A 24,023-nucleotide genomic window follows, 5' to 3' on the forward strand; every position below is an offset into this window, starting at 1 on the left:
GTGTTCACGTGTGACTTTTATATAATTGCATGCCATTTTCTCTTCTGCTTGTAACATTTAATGCTTTCATAACATTTTTGGTATTTATAATTGCTCTTTATCATGACTAAAAAAAAATTTTTTTTAAATGTTTATTTTTGAGAGAGAGAGAGACAGAACTCGAGGTGGGGGAGGGGGGCGGAGAGAGAGGGAGACACAGAATCCGAAGCAGGCTCCAGGCTCCGAGCTGTGAGCACCGAGCCCGATGCGGGGCTCGAACTCGTGAGCTGTGAGATCATGACCGGAGCCGAAGTCGGATGCTCAACGGACTGGGCCCCCCAGGCACCCCATTTATCATGTTAAAGCTACATGATGCTCCGTAATTTTTGTTGTTCATTTATTCTTTGAGATAGAGTTCAAGAAATCAAATTATTTCAATTTAATCATTTGTATAGTTCCTATTAACATTTTGTAATACATCTTTTGAAAGAATTCTTCAGATGTACGACATGTATTGATTTTACCACACCCTTGCCGGTATGGGTCGTCACCACTCGGTTGGCATCACGGAATTCTTACCTCAAAATTTTTAAGTCATCAGATACAGGGGCGCCCGGGTGTCTCAGTCAGTTAAGCGTCTGACCTTGGCTCAGGTCCTGATCTTGCGGTTTGTGGATTTGAGCCCCGCATTCGACTCTGTGCTGACAGCTCGGAGCCTGGAGCCTGCTTCAGATTCTGTGTCTCCCTCTCTCTCTGCCCCTCCCCTGCTTATGCTCTGTCTGTCTCCCTCTCTCTCAAAAATAAACATTAGGGGCGCCTGGGTGGCTCAGTCGGTTAAGCGTCCGACTTTGGCTCAGGTCATGATCTCACAGTCCGTGAGTTCGAGCCCCGCGTCGGGCTCTGTGCTGACAGTGCAGAGCCTGGAGCCTGCTTCAGATTCTTCCCCATCCATGCTCTGTCTCTCTCTGTCTCAAAAATGAATAAACATTAAAAAAAAAATTAAAAAAAAAAATTAAAAAAAAATTAAAAAAAAAAGTGACATATCATAGTGGCCCCACATCTAACACACATATAATCTGTAAATTTTGAGCCCACCATGAAAACTGCACTGTGCTGAGTGCAGGAGAAACTTACGGAAAGTAGTTTTAAAAATAAAAACAGCAGGACTGATTTTTAACCTCTTCCCCCCAGAAGAGGGGGGCAGGTCGAGCCGCCACTGGCTTCACTGTGCCAAGCTGGGCATGGCTTTGGTTTCCCACGATCCTCTGTCCTCTGTGTGCATGTGAGAAACTGAGGCACGGGGTCCCACTGGCTTGTGGTGTCGGTGGTGGAATTTGAATTCTGAGTCTGGAGCTGTCCCTCAGGGCGACTGGAAGCCACGAAGGACAGAGCGAGGCTCTCTGGAACAAGTACAGAATGTGGAGGCTTTTGGATGTCATGGAAACATTTCTTAAAACAGCGTTTAATGTTTGTTCTGATTGCAAAGTAACACATATTAATCACACACAAACGGAGTTAAACACACAAACAAACCGCAAAGAAGGAAAGGAACACCTGCCATTATCCCCCACCCAGGGGTCGCTGCTCACCTCCTGGTTCTTTTCTGGTTTGGGTGGGCTTGCTCTTTAAACGAAAGCTGCACGTAGCACGCACACAGTTCTTGGTTCGTTCTTTCCCCTTAACTACATGTTATGGACCCTTTTCCGTGGCACTAAATAGTTCCTTATAGCGTGCTGAATGGCTCCACGGTATTATGTTACAGTCAGATACTACAATTTATGTGAACAGTTCCCTTTCGCCAGACATCAGGTGACTCACAATTTTTCATCGTGATAATGCCACAGTGAGCGCTCCTGGATGCAAATCTTCACGAAGACCCATGAATATCTTCTTCGTGTAAATTTATTTTTCAAACAAATGTTTTATTTTTCTCACTGACACGGGTACTGATAAAAGTGTGAATGTGGAAATCCTTTTATTCCTCTAAAATTTATCCAGAAAAGCACGGAGGTAGCGGGTTTAACTTTTCGTGGCTAAAATGTAATACTCTCATGTGTATATATCGTGTGATTGTTACAGCTGTTGGACTCCTTTGTGGGACGTGTAAGGTGCGCGAACGTGTCACGCCATCTCGCCCCTTCCCACCCCTGTGGCTGCCCCCTCGGGCGTGAGCACGGTGTGGGCGTCTCAGCTCTGCCCAGGCAGTGGCTCCCTGTGCCCCGTCCCCTCCACTAAGCCGCGTGCAGGGTTCGAGGCTCATTTGCGGAACCCCTGACAGCTCTGGGCCTGATGCTGGCCAACTGAGCCACTTGGGGACAGAGCTTTAGGTGTCTTGTTTCTTTAGGACTGGAAATGATGGGGCAGTGGTACGTAGCTTGCAATCTTAAAGATCCTCTGCAGGCGTTTCAGACTTGTCTTTCGAGCAAGCACAGTCGGGTGGACTCCCAGAAGTGTGTGCTCCCAGTGTGGTAAGAACAGCCGTGAATTGCAGGGGTAAAGATGCATTCGATTAGTTGGGACTGCTGTGTTCAGTTAAGGGGCAGGGGAGGTGCTCATGTGCTCCTTTATTGTACTTGCAGATCCACATCATCGATTTTGATGACGAAAATAACATTATCAATAAGAACGTCCTCCTCCATCAAGTGGGTGAGATCTGGCACATTAGCGCCAGTCCTGCGGACAAAGGCGTGCTGGCCACCTGCTACAATAAACGTGAGTATTCTCAGGGAGCTCCACGCATCCGCGAGCTGGGCCTCACGTCGCTCGGGGATCAGTGCACGGTTTACGAGATGTGATGATCGGTCAGGGTGCTGCGCTCACAGAGAAGTTGTGTTTCTGCAGGTGGATGCTTGCCGCGGTTAATAGGACCCAGAATCCCGGCTCGTCCCGGCACTGTGACCCCTCGGGGCTGGGCAGGGACGTGCGGGGGGTCCTCGAGGGGCAGAGGTCGGTGTGCTCCTAAGTTAGTTAACTGTGCTGCTCACAAAGGGCAGCTGGTTTGTGCCTCGTTGCCTGCGTGCGACGCCCGTTAGAGGGTGAGGAGAGGGCAGGACGGTCGTCTTCAGTGACGCCTTCCCCACGCACAGCACACACGCGTGTTGGGTGTCCGTGCTCCTCGACCAGCTTCCGCCCGGTCTGCTGTTTGCCGCTCCCGTCTCTGGGACCTTCGACGTCTGTGTCCATCCAGACGTCTGTGACGCCCAGCCGGCCACGCGTCGTCTCCATCGTCCGTTCTGTCACTGTCAGTAAGTGGTGTTCAGATTCCGGCTTTGGGGAAGAAGCTCACGTTCCGTGTTTCTCCGTAAGCCAGAATAAGGGGTGCTCCATGCTGTGTATGCTCTAGACCGCTTCCCTCGCTCACGCAGCGTGCTGGGTACCTGTGAGCGCCCCACGGTCTCGCGCCCCACACTCTGTCTCCTTCTTCCTTCCTGCCCCAGCCGCGGATGTTAGTGTGTGGGGCTGACTTCTTCCGTCACCAGCCAGGTTCCCGGGACGCCCCGCTTCCAGAAACCTCTGCTTAGATTGTCTGTTCCCACGGGTTCTCCGTAGGGGTCTTTCTGTGTGACTTCACTTGCACCTGTGTTTAACACTTCTTTTCTTCGCGGCAAAAAAGTTGCTTTCTGAAAGGTCTTTTCCCCCTGAGCCCCTTGCGTTCTTTATCTCTTACTCTTAGCTTCGACTTGCCTCATTCCACCGAGAGCAGCCGCCCAGAGCCCACTCCGACCTTGCCTCCTCCCCCGTCCTCAGTGTTGGGCTGGGGCCCCCTTCTTGTTCCCGTATCTCAGGCCAAAGTCATCGTGTCAGCCGGCTGTCACAGCCGGAGTCCTCCCGGAGTGCATTTGGGATGTACTTACGTCTGTGCCCCCACGCCCCAGCGCACTTGGTGTTCACGGTCAGAGTGCGTTCCCTGTGACGGCCCGGTGCTGTTCCATGTAAGGCCCGCTGTCCCTGCACATGGCTGCAGGTCCGTTGTCCCCCTGTCACCCGGTATTGTGCCTCTGCCTCCACTGCCCTTACGGAGCATCCTGCCTTGGTTGGAGATCGCTAGAAGTTTCTGCAAGTGAAAACAGAGTGGTCCTCTTCAAGAAAAGCGACTTTCAAACCAACTTTCAAAAGGGGACCGGTTCCCCTTCTGATTAACTTAAGCTCAGCTGACCTTAATTTTACCTCCCGGGCCCCGTTGCCCCTGCCATCAGACGCAGCAGGGTCGCGGGAGTGCTGTCCTGGCACCTGCACCTTACACTGTCCCTTTGAAGCAGGGCGTTGATCTTGTCTGTGCTTGTGGGGAGCAGGCTGCAAAAACGTGTCCCAATGTGGTGGCCGTCATGCACCCCTGGCGTACGTGAGCAGTGCCTGCCGCCCCAGGGGCCACGATCCTCTCCTGGGCAGAGCACGGTTGTCACCTCAGACCCTCGGCCACGACGGCCCCTGCCCGGGGTCAGCTCTGGGCGTGCGTGTGGCTTCTGGGTGTAATCTGCTGTCGGGTCAGCGCCTGAGCCACGCTCCCCTCCATCTGTGGCCCGTGGAGCTGTGACGTCATCTGCCCGTCACAGGGCACTGGGACAGGTGTGGGGTAACAGCTGTTGACGTTTTGTCCACACGGGAGTGTGGGAACTCACAGCAGCCGCTGGCCACTGCTGTTCCTAAAGGCAGACGCCACTGGAGGGTCCGGGGTGGGTTCGGCCCGGCGCCCCGTCCGTCTCTGCCCTTGGGCCCCCGTCCGTCTCAGGCTCTTGGGCCCGCGCCCCGGCTGTCCTCCCGGCTTGGTGGAGCCACGGGCACGTGGGCTGGGGACCAGCGCCAGCCCATCCCTGCGTCTGGTGCAAGCTGGCAGGTGAGCTGGGTTCCGCAGTCCGTCAGACCAAGCCGTGTGCACAGGCCGCCCTGAGACGGTCCCTTCTCTGCCAGGGACCCGCAGGGGTGGCAGGAGCCCGCACCCTGTCCTTGCGCCCTCCAGCCTCCTGAGCGGACCCCTCCTGTCCCCTTGCTCTGGCCTGTTCTCCTCTGGACGTGGCGAGCATGGGGCGGCCCCCCCGAGCCCTTTACCGCGCTTTCCTGACGGCGAGACTCGTGAGGTTAGCCACCGCTCCTCCTGGAGGGGCCGAGTGCTCACGGCCACCGATCGGGCTTCCTTTGTGCTACTGTGGGCGCCCTCCCTCGGTTCCTTCTCTCCCCTTCCAGAGTCGGCAGCAAGACACAGACCGGGCTGCCGTGCGCTCCCGGGGCTCCGGCACGCACAGCCCGCCATGCCGCTTCCGTGTCTGCCGCGGCGGCACTGGGTTTCTGCTGCCTCGTGACGAGGCCCCTCCGTCCTCTTTCCAGAACGTTCCCCGTCTGGGCCTCCGCTGGCAGCGTCTCGTGTGTGCCTGTGTCCTCCAGCAGGCTGTGCAGGGCAGTCTGTCCTCCTCCCCAGGATTCTGGCAGCCTGCACTTACGTCCCCGGGCCCCTGTGGTTCTGTGCGCTGCATAGGAAGGTGCCACGGACACGGCACGTCGTCCCCTGCACCGTCCCCATGGTCGCGAGGCGGCTCGGCCTCGCTGGTTCTCTGTCGGGGCCTCAGGCCTGCGCCCCGGGTGTCGGGTCCTCTTCCTGGCAGAACTGGGTCCCAGGTCCCGGGTGTAGACGGGAGCTGGCCATCAGCCGGGCTGTGAGCAGCTGTCGGGTTAAGCCCCAGGTTGGTAGTGGCCTCGCCCCGGCTGTCCGTGGGCGGGGGCGGAGCGCTTTGCGGTCGGGGCCTCCGGAAGCCCGGCCGGCTCTGCCGCGGCTCCGTGCTGGCGGCCAGCCCTTCTGTGCCGTGCTTGCCTCATCCGTCAGCCTCTCTGGGAAGAAAGACCCATCTCTCGTGGCGTTCGTGGCCCAGTCCTGGGAGCTCAGCTCTCTCCCGCCACAGGCAGGTCTCCGAGGTTTCGGTCCCGCGGGGCGAGCTCATTGCCATCGAGAAATGCCGCGAACGCTCTCCGGCTCTCCCTCCCCTCCTCCCCGCGCGGCCCCAGCCCCTCGAGCTCCGAAGCCCTTCGTGGCTCCCACCTGATCCGCACCGCTCGTCCGCGCACGTCCCACACCTGGCATGAGGCCCAGACGGCTCCCGTCAGACGCCTCCGGAACAGCTCAGTCAGGGTGTACGCTTGCCCTGCGGGCTTCGTGCCCGGCGCAGGCTGCAGAGCGAGTGCACGTGCGCGTGCTTGCACGTGGACACGCGTGGACCGGGCTCCGCTCTGAGCTCCCCACCGGCCGTGAGGCTTCCGCACCGCAGCGCGTCACGCGTGGCTCAGGCCCAGGGTGACCCAGACTTGGGTTAAAGGCTGCAACTGCACCGTGCCCTTTGACCTCCAGCGATGCCGGTCTCGTATCGTGCTGTCCCCCGTTAGCGTCTGGGCTGGTCGGGGGCTCTGTGCAGGTGTCACCACGTGTCCCGGTCGTGGTCGTCTTCCGGCTTGTGGGTGTCCACATCGCAGAGACTCACCTGCCCTTTGCTGCCCCTCGCGCGCATGTCCGTGCCCTGCTTGGTTCCTCTTTCTGTTCCCGTCGGTCTCTGCAACATTCCGGGCAGCAGGAGCGTCTTTCAATCGAGAGACCGCGGGCCTCCGAGCCATGTCCCCAGGCCCTGAGTCTTCCCGCCAGTGGAGGGGCCGCTGAGGGTGGAGAGCGGGAGGGAGGGCTGACGGGCAGAGGTGGCGGGTCCCAGGGCCGGGGGGACCTGTTTCTAGCAGAGAATAGTCCCGGTTTAAAGCTGTTGTCTGCGTCCCCTTCACTTGTGTCCTGCAACTCTTCCCCGTGGATCTTACTGGGTGGAGGAGGAAGGGACCAGGCAAAAGTGGGCTCGTGTGCGGCGTCAGGAAACGGAACCCACGTGGCACAGTGTCCTCTCCTGCAGCATCTGGGCATCGTGTTTGTCGTGCACAACTGTGTCTAAATTACACGCACGTGGTGCGGCGTGCGAACTGCCTCTCGAATTGGTGGAAGTCTGCACTGTGGTAGAACTCCTGTGTGCGTGCACACACACACACACACACACACACACACACTCACACACATTGGGACATCACAATGGCCTTGTCAGTGAAAGTGCGGAATTGGATTGACTCGCAGCTCATTTTAAAACATGCAGACGAGGACCTTCTCTGCGTACCTTGTCTTGTGCTTCCCAGGAGCGGTGCCAGACAGCAGCTCTGCTCGTACAGCCCGAGTAGCCACCACCTGCAGGCAGAAGCCTCTAGAGTTACATTCTCTTCATGGTGTCCAAGCAAATGACCATGGACTGGCTGTAGGCTAACGTGATGTAAATGCTCCCGCTTCTCTGCTTCCAGACGTCACACCCACCCGTGCTGGCTTCCGTCCGTGTCGTGTAGGAGCAAGCGAGGGCGTGGACTGTCACGGACTGTCGCTAGGGAGCTGTGGTTGCCGCCGATGTGATGGTGGCCCTCACCCGGGACAGTTAGGGAGCCGTGTCCTCGGAGTGTGGGTGGTGGGGGCAGACTTGCATGACAGTGAGCTCTTCTGGGTCTTTCTCTGTTTTTCTGGGAACAAAACGCCAGCTTCCGTTGCTGATAGTTTCACAGGGAGGATGTGTCAGCATGGGGGACAGCTTTCCACGTGTGCACAGCCAGGGCACGTGGAAGGAGGGAGGTTGTACTGCAGAGCCCGGACGGTAGGTGTGGGGCCCCCTCGGGGGACAGCGGGCCACACTGCAGACGAGGACCGCCTTCAGTCCTCCCCCTGATGCTCACCCTGGAGGGGCGGTATTGCCGTGGCCTGGAGCATCCTGGTCACACGGGGACAACACTCGGGATGTGTCTTCCTCGTGGCGCTCTGCCTTTGGCACTGCGGGTACTCCGTTGACCTCTTTCCCCTCCTGGCTGCACTTGACAACATGCTTCCGTGAGAGCACGAGCCCCGTGCGCGTCCTGACTCCTGTCTCAGAGTCCCGCTCTTACCCACGTGCTCGAAGTTTCCTTGAGAAGGAGCGCCCGCGCTGCCTAGAAGCTGAGCACGCAGCTCGTTTAAGACACTGTGACTTCAGGGGCACCTGGGGGGCTCAGCCGACTTCGGCTCAGGTTACGATCTCACAGTGTGTGGGTCTGAGCCCCGAGCTGGGCTCTGTGCTGACAGCTCGGAGCCTGGAGTCTGCTTTGGAGTCCTCTCCCCCTGATCCTCTGCCACTCAGGCTCTGTCTGTCTCTCTCTCTCTCAAAAATAAAGAAACACAAAGAACTAAAAAAAAAAAAGACACTGTGACTTTGCTGCATTCCTTTCCTTGTTTTCTCAGTGAGTGTGTGTACTTTTTGTGTGTCCCCTTACACTGGGGTGTGTGTGTGCGTGTGCGCGCGCCAGGGCCCCTCCTTGGGCAGCAGGGGGCACCAGCGTCCTCCTGTCACTCTGGTTCTCCCCCCTCCTCCCCCCCCACCCCCCCAACCCCGGGTCCCAGTTGGCTGCGTCCTCAGCCGATTTACAAGCTTCCCTGCACTTTGCAGACTGTGTTCTAGATACCGTCACAGATACGAAGACCTTGCTCGAAAAGCACGTGGCAGAATCAGGCTCCCTGCCAGCATCTCACTGAGGTGCCCCAGGTGGTCGGGTGTTCTTACCCGGGCCGGTACTGAGCTCAGTTCCCTGATCCCTGACCCCTGACCCCTGACCCCAGGCTCCCAGAGGGACTCTCTCAGCCCTCAAGGCCCCGGATGCAGCAGGGAGCAGGGCCAGACCCCAGGTGCTGGGGGACCTGTGTCAGTGGGCAGTGGGGACCCAGGTGCAAGTGCCCTTTAGAGGGGGCATCTCGGCATGTCCCCCCGAGTGTCCCCCCCGAGCCTCTGCCTTCCCATGCTTCACCTGCCTGTGTTCTCCCTCCCTCCCACACATCCTGAGCGCCCGCTTACCCTTGGAAACGGCTCCTCATGAAAGCTCCCTCCTCCCACCACCCCACCCTCCATCCGGGCTCACGGCTCAGCGGGGCCAGCACGACAGGGTGCGGATGGCTGTGAGGCTGGGGCAGTCCGGCTGAGGACAGTGTCCTCTGGAAGAATCTCTGAAGCCTCCTCGAAGAGTCAGTGTAAACCCTGGGAAACAGATGCTGTCTCCACTTTGGCTTGGCTGCACCTTCGGGAGGCGGAGAAGCTGGAAATGGTTCCAAGAGCAGTGACTCATGAGCTCATGTGCGTGTGGTGCCCCCGTCAGCACGTCAGCAGGGCTGTTTACGGTCTCTGAGCCTCTGTTTCCTCATCCGTAGAATGGGGAGGGTTGCTCCTTCCTCGACTCCACGGAGCTGTTGGCACTCACAGGACGTCCCTGGACTGCCCTGAGAATTGCAGCGTCTGCGATGGTGTCATTATGGAACTTGTTAACGTCGTTCTGTCTTGCTCTGGCCCTGGTGCTGTTAGTCTAGTTTTCTTTCATGTTCAGGCCTTGACTCGGGATCCGGGGAGAGTGTGCAGACTGATCCCTGCTGTGTGCTAATGCCTGGCACGTTCTCTGTGCCGAGCACCACGCTGAGCTCTCTCCTGGATCGTTTCTAACCCCCCGCAAGACGAGAGGCGCCTTCTGTCCCTGTCCCCATGTCCTAGATGAGAAAACAGACTTACAGAGGTCACCTGACCAACCCTGGTGGACCGGGGGTGGGCGCCGTGCCCTGTGCCTCGGCCTCGCCCCTGCAGATCGCAGACCTTCCCGCCACACCTGTCCTGCCTCTAAGGGCGAATGTCAGTGCACTCTTCACAGGGAGAAAAGTGTTTCTGGCAAAGGCCGGTCCCCTTCTATTTCAGGAAGCCTGAGCACGGGGAGACTTGGCTCAGTGTCACGTTCAGAGGGTCAGTGTGCCGAGGCACGAAGGCTTGAATTCGGCGTGAGGACGGTGTTGGGCACGGCCCTTGGCTCTGCGATGGGCTTCCTGAGACGCAGGGGCTGCTGGGGTCCTTTCTCCCCCTCGAGGCTACATGCTTCCTGCATCACCGATGGTGGCGCATCAGAGACTGCTCGGGGATCGGACCCTGGGTCCCAATGACCTGGGCGGGGGGGCGGGGGGTCGTTTCTCCGGCCCCACAATTTCCATTCCAGGCTTCCTGGCATGCCCGTGTGGAATCCTTGCAGCGACGGGATGAGAATGTATCATTCTGAGAGATTATCCGGGGTCTTCGGTGGCTAGGGAGTTTTAGTAGAAAGGAGCCATGGTGTGATTTAGCTTCTCTGCTAGTGTCTGAATTCCCAGAGTCAGAGGTTATGTAGGATTCATTGTTCCTGGATGTTGGTGACGTCCGCTACTTACAGATTGGGTATGGGGACTGTGAGCGCCTGCGTTTAAACTAACGAAAAGCATTGCAGCCACGCTGTCCCTGCATCGTCAGCAGCCCCTACGGTAACAGGCTGTGGCACGGATCACTTCCTGGGTGTCACTTGTTTTGGGCCCTGGATTCTGGCTCAGGGTGGCACCTCCCACGGTTGCACACAGCCTGTCTGTTAAGTTGGAGTTCGATGCACAGAAGGGCTTGGATGCTCCTAGTTTGTCCCGAGGTCACAAATCAATTTAGGAGGGGTTTCCGGTCGTGGACATGTGTTCTCACTCCAGATTTTAAAATTATCGTGAATGACTGATTGATGGAATTTCTGTTGCGCTTGAGACGTAGCGCTGAAAGTTGAGGACGGAAAGACGAGAGTCCGGGTACCAGGCTCTAGAGCCGTGGCCCACGGGGCAGACGCGGAGGCAGTGCTGACGTGGCCTGTTTGGTTAGCGTGCTTCCGAAACCGGGTCAGGATCCTTTCCACGTGTGCACAGTCCGAGCTCTGTGCAGGCCCTGAGGCCGTGGCACCGCGGAGAGCAGGAGGGGAATGAGGAGTGGGCCGGGCCTCACCCTGATGTGGGCCACTCTGGGGTCGGGTGTTGGGACACCCCTCGCGGTTTGGGCACTCTGGATAATTGCCTGTGAGGACACTTTGTTTTTAAGAGGAACCGGTGTCCTTTGGGCGCGGATGAGGACTCTACGAGACAGGGCCCATATGTCTGTGGGGCTTGGTTGAGATTTTCACCCCCGAGAAGTAAACTGAGACTGGCTTCTGTTCCTTCTCTTCCTCGCGGGGGAGCCTGGTGGGCGGTGTCCTCAGCCTGCCTGGTTCCAGGTGTGTCACCTTCCCCGTTGTCTGGAACGAGGACGCTGCACTGGTCGATTCCTGGGGCTCTCCTGAGCCTCCAAACGAGGGCTTTCTGGAAGCCGTGGACCAGGATGCCATGGCTTCTGTCGAAAGCTGCCGTTTACCAGTTATCTTATCTCTGCGTCGAATTAGAAAATTGCATTTTTGAGTTTAAATGGCTATTTTATGAAAATAAACTCAGGGAGGAAGTAGATTTTCCTTGGAGAAGAATTCTTTCAAGGCCTCTCCGAGGGAGACCATAATTTTGAGATGACGGCTGAGACCCTGGAGGAGCGGGGCACACGAGAGGCCGGGGCGGAATCACCGAGATCGCCGTCAGGCGGTGCGCCAGCTGAGGAGAGGAGCCGGGGAGGCGCCCTGCACCCCAGATCCTGTCATTCCGCGGCACACGGGCTGCACGCGGGCTGTCGGTCTCCGGCGAGAGCTTACTCTGTCTTGTGCGCGGACGGGGTGGAGCGCTTCTTCCCAAGTGCGCGGTGAGGACAGGTGAGAGGTGTTCTCGTGGTCCCGGTGCGGAGAAGCAGAAAGGAAAGAAGTTGGGGATGGTCACAAGAGACCGCCCCTGGGGAGCCCCTCCAGGGAGCCCCTCGGGGCTGGGGACCGGCCGGCTTCGTCCCGCGGCGGGCTCGTTGAGAGCCCGCGTCCGCGCAGGTGTCCTACGGACGAGCAGCCGTCTTTCGTCTTCACGCCGTACCAAGTAAAGCGTGTTTTGAAATGAAGACGTTCTGTGTTCCATTTTAGCACTTGAACATTCTGTGGGCTCCCGTTCTTCTGTGACTGACGAGAATAGAGTCGCTGGACCTCTCTTTGCTGGAATAGCTGTGCGCTAACCGAGGTGTCAGCTGCTGATTTCATGCTGGAGGCGGAAGCCCAGATGGGCTCGCAGTTGAGTGCGTGCGCCGGGTGTGTGCGCGCGCGTGCGTTCTCTGTGCGCCGCGTGTACTGGGGGTATCGGCTGTGTGCGTGCTGTGCAGGTGGAGCGTGCTATGTGTGTGGTATGTGTGCTGCGAGCTGTGCGTGCCCGGTGTGTGTTGAGGGTATATGGTGTGCGTGTGCTGAATGTGTTGAGAGTATGTGGAGTGTGGGAGGAGTGTTCATGCTGTGTGCCTGGAGTGTGTGTGCTAACTGTGGACAGTACGTGCTGTGCATGTAGCTTGTGGAGAGTGTGTGCAGAGTGTGTGGAGAGTGTGCTGTGTGTGTGCAGAGTGTGTGTGTGCAGAGTGCTGTGTGTACAGAGAACGTGCGGAGAGTGCGCGTGGAGCGCGTAGAGCGTGGGCGGAGCGGGAGGCCCCGCCCAGACACTTGCGCCAGGCCGGCCCCCCTTGCGGGTGGGGTACGTGGGCCGCGGGGTCATTACTTGCCTTTTACCCTCACCGTCCCCGTGTAAACATGTGGGCACAGGACGGTGAGGACGATGGTGACGAGGACGTTGAGCATTTAGTGTTTAGGTACCAGGCCGGGGCTGAGTGCATCATGTAGATTATCTAGTTTTTAAGTTTACTTTAAAATGTTTTCCCGGCTTTTCTTTTTGGATATGATGGACGTGTAACACTGTATGAAAGTGCGCTTGGGTGCACGTATTGTGCAGGGATCCCCACGGTCCCCACAGTAAGTCTGCTCGGCACCGTCACTACGCACAGTGACACACGCGCTTTGTTTTGTGTCTTGTGATGAGGTCGTCCAAGATCTACTCTCTTAGCAGCTGGGGAGTGCGCACTAGAGTCAACTAGTCCCTCGCTGTGCGCCCACCCCGGGGACTGACTTACTCATTCCTGGAGTTGGTCCTTTTGACCGCCTTCACCGGACTCCGCGCCCCACCCCTCCCTGCCTGCAGCAGCCAGTCTGTTCTCCTACCCATGAGTTAGTTTCTTTATTTTTAAGATTCCACGATAAGTGAGATCGTTCGGTGTTTGCTCTTCTCCGTCTGCCTCCTTTCACTTGCTGTATAACGCTCTCAGGGTCCATCCGCGTTGTCACACATGGCGGAATCATATTTCCTTGTATGTGGTGTGTGTGTACATGTTCAGTGACACTTTGGATCGCGAGTAACTTGTTCTGTGAGCGTTCTGCAAGACGAGCAAACATTTCTAATACATTTTAACTCAATAAACGAAAGGTGTCTTGCAATACGAGTGGTACGTGACGTGGAATGTCACATGATCACAACTGAGCCAATGGTTCTCTCTCTCTCTCTCTCTCTCTCTCTCTCTCTCTCTCTGTCTCTGTCTCCTTCTGCGGGATTGGGGGTGATCGTCAATGCAATGCCACTTTTCTGCAAAATCCTCAGAAGGAGACAAAGGCAAGTGTCATTGGATAGGTTCCTTGTTAAAGTTGCACAGAAAAAGATTCCATGGAGCCAATAGAGAGCAGTGATTCTGTTAGTGATGGTGAAAGTCGTCCTTCACAGTAACCCTCCCTTCTCTTGTCTCCCTCACACCAGCCACACAGGTTTTCCAGGTAAGTGCAGGTTGTTTTTCTTTGTATTTTGTATTATTTTGAGGAATCTTACGCTATTGTAATAAAAATTATATGAATATTTTAGGGTTGTGGAACGAATCATCTGAGTTTCCACTATTTTTTATTGGGAAATTCACTTTGATATACAAGTGCTTTGGATTACAAACATGTTTCCAGAATGAATTATGCTCGCAAACCAAGGCTTTACTATATGTGTATACACACATACACACACACACGTAGATATACACATTGTGGTATACACACACATACGTAGATGTACATATACACATTGTGTTATACACACACATACGTATATGTACATATACACATTGTGTTATACACACATGTACATAGACATACGTGTACACACATATGTAGATGTACATATACACATTGTGGTGTACGTACAAATATACATAGATGTGCATGTACACATTGGTATATGCACACATACATAGAGGTCTATATACATACACACACGTATGTAGATACATATATACATACACATATATGTATGTGTATTGTATACATACGTATATGTAGATGTACATATACATATTGTATATACACATATATACATAGATGTACATATACACATTGTGGTGTACACACACACATATATAGATGTACGTATGCACATTGTGGTATACACACACATACGTAGATGTACATATGCACATTGTGGTATACACACACATATACGTAGATGTACATATTCACATTATGGCATATACACACACGTAGATATACATATATATATTGTGGTATACACACATATGTAGATACACATACACACATTGTGGTACACACACATATACATAGATGTATGTATACATATTGTGGTATACACACATACGTAGGTGTACATGTACACATTGTGGTATAAACACACGTATACGAAGATATACATAAACACATGTGGTACACACACATATACGTAGATGTACATATACACATTGTGGTATACACACATATACGTAGATGTACATATACACATTGTGGTATACACACACATACATGTAGATGTACGTATGCACATTGTGGTATACACACACATACGTAGATGTACATATACACATTGAAGTACACACATACACACATATAACGTAGATGTACATATTCACATTATGGCATATACACATATGTAGATATACATATACATATTGTATACACACATACGTAGATACACATATACACATTGTACAACACGTATACGTAGATGTACGTATACATATTGTGGTATACACACATACGTAGGTGTACATGTACACATTGTGGTATAAACACACACATATACGTAGATATACATAAACACATTGTGGTACACACACATATACATAAATGTACGTATACACATTGTGGTACACACACACACACACACACACACACTCACACTCACACTCACGTCACCGTCTCTATTCGTTCATCCATCGTTCATCCTTCTGTGGACACAGATCGTTTCCACGTCTGGGCTGTTGGAAGTCAAGCTGCAGTGAACATGCGGACAGCAGAGTATCCAGTTTATTCTTCTGTTGTTCGCATATTTCCAGCGAGGAATTTGTTAATGTGATTTGCCAGGCTAGCAGCACCTGTTAGTAGTGGAACCAGGATTTGGATGTGTGCAGCTTGGTTCCAGAGTACCTGCCTTACAGGTTATTAGGCTTTAAGGTTGTTGTTTCTGGGGGAAGAGTTGTGTAAACATGCCCTGTAATAAAAGTGTTTACTTCTTGGTTTTGTCATGAAGGATAGAGATATCGTGGTCACCACTTTTGAGTGATGTTTGTAACGACGTACAAATATTAGAGCTCAGAGGCCAGTGAGATCGAAGATCTTAAGCACAGGTCCCTTTGTCTCTGCAGAAATATAGTTCTATTTTATAGCCCCAGATGTCTTGTAGCTGGGGTAGGTCCCAGCGTCCTCACTTCTTTGGCATTATCCCTGTCGGCACAGGGTCCCTGACTGTAAGCAGGACGTCCTGTCCTTCCAGATTGGGGCTGCCAAGCACTCGGACAGGTTTATCGGTGCAGTCTGACTTTGGACGCACGCTTGGGGATTCAGGTGACTGACTCTGTTACCAGAATCTGTTTTGGCTTATGAGTTTTGAACAGCAGGTCAGGACATTCGGACTGTCAGGGTCCTCTGAGCATGGCTGAGTCCCTTAGATGTCTGGTCCTGGACAGTGAGGGCTTGAATGCTGAGGGTCCGGACAGCACAGGATGCCTTCATTGTTCTCACGCAGTCATCTTCTAGAAATGAGGCAGGATTCCAGAATACAGGGCGTGTTTTAATTAGCTTCTTTTTTTTTTGAGATCCTGTGCTGAACTGTGTCTTACACTCCTGACTAACCTCTTTGGGTCCCATCTGCATCGTATCTCTGCCCTCATTGACTTTCTGTAGCACCTCCAAATTTAGCATCATCTGGAAATTTAATTAATGTGCTGTTTACTGCTCCTTCCAGATCGCTAATGAAGATGTTAAATAAGACTCGATCCCCAGAGCAGCCCGCTGGACACCTCCTAGCAGCTTAATGCCCCGTCATTTATCAGCACGCTTCGTTTATGTCCTTCCTCCGGGTTCCAAACCGCGAGGGGGTGCTTAGACAAAGCTCAGTTTGAATTCATTTTTCCAGTAAGACTGTAAAAAATACTGTGCCACATTCCTGCCGCCACCCCAGATATGCGATCTGCTTTGTTCTTCCACAGGCTGCTGGTCTGCTCTCCGCCCTCCTTCTCACCTTCTCCCTGTGGCAGAGAGGGAGCGGTTAGCGGCCACGGGTGGCGAGGCCAGACCGACCTCTAGATCATTCCTGTCTGAAGGCGTCTGGCCGTATCTTAGTCTCCTTGGGTCACGGGGACAGACCGGCCTCCTGCTCCCTGTGTCCTCACGTGGTCGTCCCCTGTGTGTCTGTGTCTTTGTCTTCTCTTCCGCTGGATTAGAGCCCACCCAGATGACCTCACTTAACTTCAGGGCCGTGTCTCCAAATACATCACGTTCTCAGACACCGGGGTTAGGGCTGCACCATGTGAATTTTGCGGGACCCAACTCAGCCTGTAACAGCTGTGGATTATTTGATTGATCCATTTACTTACACAGGAGGTTTGGGGAGAGGGTTTCATCTGGATTCGGTTCTCAGACCCAATGTTGGGTAACCTGTGCGGCCCTTACTGCGTTCCTGTCATTTCACGACGTGGTTCCTTGAAAGGGGCCCAAGCTTCGCTTTTGTGTGTTGGAGTAAAGGCCAGACCTTGGAGGCCCGCCGCCTGTTGGGCTGAGGCATTTCACTTGCTCACCACTGAGACTGGAGTGGGATTGGACAGGTGTGGTCGGGAGGGACCCGGCAGGGGATTCGGCCTGGGGACAGTTCGGTAGGAGGTGTGGCCATGGGTGTAGCACGCGGATGCCTGGCTGAAATCTGTGCCCAGGAGGGTTAGCTCCTCTGTCCCATGCAGCCTGCTTTGTTGGAGGTCCCCGGGCAGGTGCCCGGGGCTCCGGGACAAAAACACGCTGCACAGGCGCGAGGTGGTGGTGGGTGGCATGCAGCCAGGGCAGCCCAGGTGCAGGCACTGTGCCAGCAGCAGTTGGACAGCTGGGCTGGGGCGGTGACCACACCCGTGCTCTGTACCTGGAGAGAGCGGGACTTCCCAGGCCAAGGCTGGTGTCCTCCTCCCTCAGCCGGAGGGGGGCTGGGGGCGGGGGGGAGCAGCCACTCAAAGGGCAGGGTGGAGTGAGACGTGCAGGCCCCAGAGTCAGGGTGGGTCTCAGACCAGGCTGTGTTTTCAGAAGATGACCCTGGGTCCGGAGGGGATGCCCGGGCCCGAGGGAGAGCCCTGCTGCTGTGCCTGTCCGTGTCGTTCTTGTCATTCTGTGGTCCTGTGACTCACCAGACATAAGATCACGCAAAGACAGTCTTACAAAAAGCTGCAAGTACTATGAAAGGAGAAAAACCTTCCCAGTACGCTTGTACAATTTCAGGGGAGACGGGCCAGAGGAGGGTCTTTAAAATAAAAAACCAGAAGCGTAAGCCCGAGATGGAGAATAAAGGGGAAAAGATGCGGCCTGGGGTTGGTAAGTTATGATTCTTCACGTCTCCCGTGTAGCTGGCGACTTGCTTGCCTTGGGACCCCGTGGTGGGCGGGCGAGTGGCAGCTGGTGTTACCGCAGCGGGAGTCAGTCTCGCACCCCGTGTGTGGGGCCGAGCATCCCACCAGGGCCGGGAGGCGGTTTTCCGCAGAGGAAGGTGGACTGTCAGGAAGACTGTTGATCACGGCAGCACGGGGTCCTCGGGAAATCAGAACAACGAGGAGCTGACAGCAGCGGGCTGGGTGATGCACGGCCGGCACGTTGGCCCTGCCCCTGCTCACAGGTGGCCCGGCTCTGCTCCGTGGCCGGTGCAGCCCTCCTGGGCCCCAGCGGCTCACTATGGGGATGGCTCGAGCCGTCGCTGGGACTCCGTGGGCCTGGGAGTTGGGGGCGGCTGGGAGGCTCTGTGGCCCCTGCCGAGTGCAACCCCAGAGTCGGGGTGCGGGTCAGACGCACGTGCTGGCACAGCGTGTCCTAGCCTTGCCCCCTCCTCCACCCTCCCTGCTTCCCTCCTTTCCCTTCCCCTAGGCCCGGCTGGGCCTTCCTTTCTCATCCCAGCGCTTGTGATTCGAGTCCTAAACGCATCCCAAGCTGTGAGCTGTGTGACGAAGTCCCGTCTAGGCACCGGCTCTCGTCCTGGCCCTGGAGGTTATCAGTTCCGCGGCCTCGAGCCCTGACGTCCTTCTGTACCTGTCAGGCTGGGATGGCGAGGACGGGATCTCGTGACTCTCGTGACGAGCAGGCCCCCGTGTGCCGCGTCTTCCTAGCTTCCCCGGACGGCCTTTCTGTGCTGGGCTCCCCGTGTGTGGGCTCCCTGTCCCGGGGATCCCTCCACACTGGGTTCTGGCCCCCCACCCCCCTGACTTCTGTAGTCTCGGGCCGCTTTTCAGGCCGCCTCTCCACCTTCAACCTCCGGAGTTCCTGCAAGGCTCCGCCTGTCACGGGGGTGTCCTCCCGCAAGGGGCCCACCTCGTCCTCCGTGCCCAGACCCTCCCGCACCTGCACGGCACTGCCCTGTGGGTGGAGCCTCGCCCAGCTCGGTCACTCGTGGCTCAGCCAACTCCTGGTCCTGCGTCCGTGGGGCGGCGATCCGTGGTGAAGCTGACAGGGGCGCGTACGGCACCAGGAGGGCCGACAGAAAACACGTGACGCCCCGTTAAACTTGAATTCCAGACACGTAGGGGTGATTTTTAGTGTGATTATGTCCCGTGCAAACTGTTTTTATACTTTTCAGTGTGGTAGCCCCGGTCGGAGGACACGCTCCGGACAGAAGCTCAGGCGCCGTGCGCCCGGCGGGGAGGCTGGTCAGGCAGTGGTCTGTGGCTGTCAGAGTGGCAGGCAGGTGGGCCGGCAGCTGTACCCTTCGAGGGCTTTCTTCAGCCCGGGCCACCAGAAAGAACTCCCGGGGCTCCCAGAGTGCAGGTGTTGGGTGTCCCCAGCCATCCCCCGTCTCTGCCGGTGGCGGCCCTGCTGGGGACCGCGTCTCCCGGCCGGGCTGGTGCTTCTCACAGCCGCACCATTTAATTTGCACCTCTTGCCACCTGTCCCTCGGACGTGGCCGTGGCGGTCACGGTGCCTGTTTCCTGCTCTCCCGGGACAGCCCGCCGGTGCTCAGGTCTGCACGCCTGACTCTGGACGCCGTGGGTGGCACGCGTGGGCCTGTGGAGCCGCAGCCGGCGTGTGGGCTCGGCGCCCGCCGTGGGGGGCTGCCCTGCTCCCACCCGGAGGGGCTCTGCAGAGGCCTGATGTCTAGATTTTGGTTCAGTTTTCCTTTGCATGGAAACGGTTTTGTGAAGGTGGTCATGTGCCTGCTTAACGATTCTGACCGCAGAGAAGGCTGTGCAGCAAAACGTCAATCTCCCCTCCACCCCTAACCACCAAGCCCCACGTTTTCCTGCCGGTGGCGCCACTGTTACCCCCGGGGAGTCGAGTAACTCAGAGTTAGAGGTGGGGGGGGCTCATCCAGAAGGAAGCAGTGTCATCTCGAGTGGCCGTATTGTGGGGAAGAGCACGCAAGTTACTTGGAAAACCTGAAAAGGAAGATGTGTGTGAACGAGGCCTCCTCACTCCACCGACACGTTCCGAACAGCCCTTGTTGGGTCTAGTACGCAGTCAGAAACGAGGCCCTCAGAGGCCCCGAGGCTCTGGTGAGACCGGGGGCCGGGCGGCTGGGGAAGGAGGGCGTGAGACCGCAGGCGGTCGGGAGGCCCCACTGCCCCTGGGGCTTCTCCACCATCTGTCCTGGACACTTGACGTGTTACCACTGGAGAGCCTGTCCTTGGAGCGTTGAGGCGAGTGGCCTTGCAGGCAGCTGTGCTGGAAAACTCAGAAGGAAAGAGACCTCAGTCCCCCGTCCGGCCTGTGGGACTCGACGTGCTGGGGCCATCTCCCTTCAGTGCCCTGGCAGGGCCGGCCGTCACCGAGTCCCTCGGGCGGGGAGAAGGGAGAGACAGGGTGTCCCCTCAGCCTGCCCAAGCCCCACTCGTGCTGTTGTCCCACCGGCAGCTTTTGAGGGCCTCCTGTTGTAGGCCAGGTTGTGGTCATTGAGGACCTGAAGAGGAACGAGGCCTTCAGGGGGACCCCCGTCAGTAGGAGAGGGGGACCATGCATGACCCAGTAACCGGCACAGCAGGAAGGAAGTGACTGCCCAGGGCCCGATGGAGTTTTTTATAGTGTTCATTTATTTTTGAGAGAGAGAGACAGAGTGCAAGCCAGGGACGGGCAGAGAGAGAGGGAGACAGAGAATCTGAGGCAGGCTCCAGGCTCCGAGCTGTCAGCACAGATCCCGACGCGGGGCTTGAACCCACAGACCGCGGGATCATGACCTGAGCCAAAGTCACACACCTAACCGACTGAGCCACCCAGGCACCCCTGAAATGTTTTTTAAATGGGAAAATGAATCCTTTCCAGAATCCCCAGATGCTTGAAAGTGTGTTGTTTGTACATTCAGTACCTCGTTCCTCTGCTCCCTGGCCTATGTCAGGACTATGAAGTTGCTTTCGTATGAAGTTGATGATGTCGTGAAAAATTTGGGAATTTGCAGTCTCTGAATGAATTTTCTATTTGATTTTGAAGGGAGAATCTATAAAGACTCTTGCTTTTAGTATCTTACTTACATCAGACCCCTTGACTGTTTACGGGAGCTGGTCTTGGATGGACCGGTATAGCAGGATAAGATCTATAGAGATTTCCAAACCCATATCCACTTTCGGTAAAAATCTACACAAGTTACAAAGCCCAGATAATGCATCTAAAAACACACTGTGTGTAGGGAAGAGTTGCTAAAAGATAAGGAATTAATAGTCTTTTTTTTTTTTAATTCAATATATGCCGTTTGAAAATCAGATGAATTTGCGAGTGTAAAATGTAAGACCAAGGGGAGTGAAATCCTGGCTTGTTCCTGGCCGTCAGCGTGTGAGGTGCCGGAAACCCTTCTGCCTGCACACGGGTGGTAGCCTGGTTACAGTCACATGCTACGTTGCAGTTTTCACAGCACTTGCCACGCTATTTCAGTGTGATATTTCTGGTAATCTTCTGAGTGTAGACATCTTCATATACCCATTTTATAGATGAGGAAATAGAGGTTCAGAGGAATTCATTTGCCCGGAATCTCATAGATAATATACCAGAATCAAAGTTTCCAGAGAGAACTACCATTCCCTGCCGCCGTCCATAACGATGATTTCTCCTAAAGTGTGGAAAACTTAGACTGATTTGTTAATTTGAAAAAAATATATATTTTGGGAGGAAAGAATATAAAATTTAGTAGTGTAACAAAGTTTAATACATAAAAATAATCTTAAAAACATTTTTTTTTAACATTTATTTATTTTTGAGACAGAGAGAGAGCATGAATGGGGGAGGGTCAGGGAGAGGGAGACACAGAATCTGAAACAGGCTCCAGGCTCTGAGCCGTCAGCACAGAGCCCGACGTGGGGCTCGAACTCACAGACCACGAGATCATGACCTGAGCCGAAGTCAGATGCTCAACCGACTGAGCCACCCAGGTGCCCCAAAAATAATCTTTAAATATGTGTGAGATATGAGAGATGTTGTACCCAAGTATAAGTGTGCCCTAAAGATCATACAGACTTACTGTAAAGTTCAGATTCACTTTTATTTTTGAGTCATCAAGACTTTTAAAAGGCTTTGAGGGCAGGGGCACCTGGGTGGCTCAATCAGTTAAGCGTCCGACTTCAGCTCAGGTCACCATCTCACACCCTGTGAGTTTGAGCCCCGCGTCGGGCTCTGTGCTGACAGTTCAGAGCCCGGAGCCTGCTTCAGATTCTGTGTCTCGCTCTCTCTCTGCCCCTTCTCTGCTCATGCTCTGTCTCTGTCTCAAAAATAAATAAAAACATTTAAAAATATATTAAAAAAAAGGCTTTGAGGACTTACTGATACTTCTGTACTAACAAGTTAAAAAGGAATGGTTTTTACGATATCTTAAATATCCTATTCTTTGGAAACCATTTGTGTTTTTTTTAGATTCTAGAGGAGAAGAGACAGCAAACACCTGTTTGCCGTGGTTGGTCCTCACTGCCCCCTGAAACCCTGTTTTCTGCCCCTAGTTCTGCACTGAGCACGTACTCCTAATGTCTCGATCACTCCTCACCTCTGCTCTCTGACACAGTGTGGTGATGTGTGGGTTGACACCTGTCACTCAGACAGGGTGGTAGCCGGCTGCTTCTGTCCCCAGAGGGACTGTGTTAAAGACAGAATGTTCCAGTTCGGAGAGTCCCAGGGAGCTTCCCTGACCTCCGTGCAAGCTGCCAGCACGAGGGCGTGCAGCCACACCTACTCAGTCCAGTCCAAGGAACAGACTCGTCCCGAGGTGTCTCTAGGGATGCTTTACCCACGTTGCTGTATGTTTCCTGACCCTGTGTGCGCGTCTCCGTCTGGATTTCCCCTCTTGGTGGTAAGTCGCACGGGCGTTATTAGATGAGCAGGGAGTTGTGAGTCAGTGAGTGAAATCCTCATCCCAGGGGGAGGGATGTGCCTTTTGGGGGTCAGTCCTGGTCCTGGGCAGGCAGCGGCCGTACGCGGGCCCCTCCCTGCCTCTTGTAGGGACGGTGCTCTGGACGGTGCTTTGGAGGTTGGGTTGTTTTGCCAACAGTGTAGTTGGGTTGTATGTGTGTGTAGTTTTTGTTTTGTCACTTGGCCCATCTTTGTCCTTTGCACCGACCTACTTAGATCACGTGCATTGAAATCTGGTGGCTCAGGGCTCAAGCCCAGCATCTTGTTTGTTTTCCTCACTTATCGCTGGTCCTGTTTCTCTCTCCTCGCCTTCTGCGGGCTACTCGAACGTTTTGCAGAATTTCGTTTTGATTTATGTACGGTGTTTGTGAATGTACTGTGAGTTTCAGTAGTGTTTGCTCTAGATATTACAGTCTACGTACACGACTTACCAACTCTGCTTTGGAAGACGTCTGGAACCTTTTGCTATTAGGCCCCTTTGCCCTTTCGACTTTTCAAATATAATCATCTGAGTGTTTTCTCTTTATTCATCGATCATCAGATGTAGTGTTTTATATGTAGTTACATGTATATGCGTGTATGTGTGTATGCACGTGCCTACACACGTATGTGCATGTGTATATACATATATCGCACACACGTGTGTGCATATATACACATGTGTGCTTATACGTGTCTCTGTGCGTATATACATATACGGTAAAACCTTAGATTGAGAGTAACTTGTTCTGTGAGTGTTCTGCAAGACGAGTGAACGTTTCTAATACATTTTAACTTGATAAACGAGCGACATTTTGCGATAGGAGTAGTACGTGACACTGAACGGCACATGATCACAAGTGAGCCAGTGGTCTTTCTCCCCCCCCGCCCCTTGCTGAGGGATTGTGCGTGATCGTCAATGCAGTGTCACTTTCCTGCAAAATCCTCAAAGGAGGCAAAAGCAAGTGTCACTGGAAAGGTCCCTTGTTAAAGTTGCACAAAGAGAAGAAGATTCCATTGAGCTGATAGAGAGCAGTGACTCCGTTAGTGACAGAGAAAGTCATCCTACACACTAACCCTCCCCTCTCTTGTCTCCCTCCCACCAGCCACGGAGGTTTTGAAAGGTAAGTGCAGGTTATTTGTTTTAATTATTTTTCTTTATATTTTGTATTTTTAAAAATTTTGTATTATTTTACCGTATTGTCACCATCATTTTTATATAAATATTTTAGGGTTGTGGAACGGATCATCTGAGTTTCCAGTATTTCTTATGGGGAAATTCACTTTGATATAGAAGTGTTTTGGATTACAAGCATGTTTCTGGAACGAATTATCCTTGCAAACCAAGGTTTTACTATATGTGTGTATATACGTGTTTGTATAAATGCATACATATATATGAGCGTGAATATACA

General features: G+C 54.2%; 1 protein-coding gene across 4 annotated transcripts in view; it reads left to right on the plus strand.

The window, feature by feature from the left end:
* The window catches only part of EIPR1 (EARP complex and GARP complex interacting protein 1), a 121,265-nt gene that overhangs the window by 22,297 nt on the left and 74,945 nt on the right, over positions 1–24,023 (plus strand). For 2 of the 4 annotated variants that reach the window (XM_042933779.1, XM_042933777.1), the window contains exon 3: positions 2,559–2,691. The exons of 1 other annotated variant lie outside the window; for it this stretch is intronic. In XM_042933779.1, the coding sequence (XP_042789713.1) occupies positions 2,559–2,691 (133 nt within the window). Of the gene's footprint in view, positions 1–2,323; positions 2,448–2,558; positions 2,692–24,023 lie in introns of all 4 variants that reach the window. One more of the 4 variants, XM_042933780.1, reaches the window with a different exon arrangement.

The sequence above is a fragment of the Panthera leo genome, chromosome A3 (assembly GCF_018350215.1).
Source record: "Panthera leo isolate Ple1 chromosome A3, P.leo_Ple1_pat1.1, whole genome shotgun sequence".
Taxonomy (NCBI): domain Eukaryota; kingdom Metazoa; phylum Chordata; class Mammalia; order Carnivora; family Felidae; genus Panthera; species Panthera leo.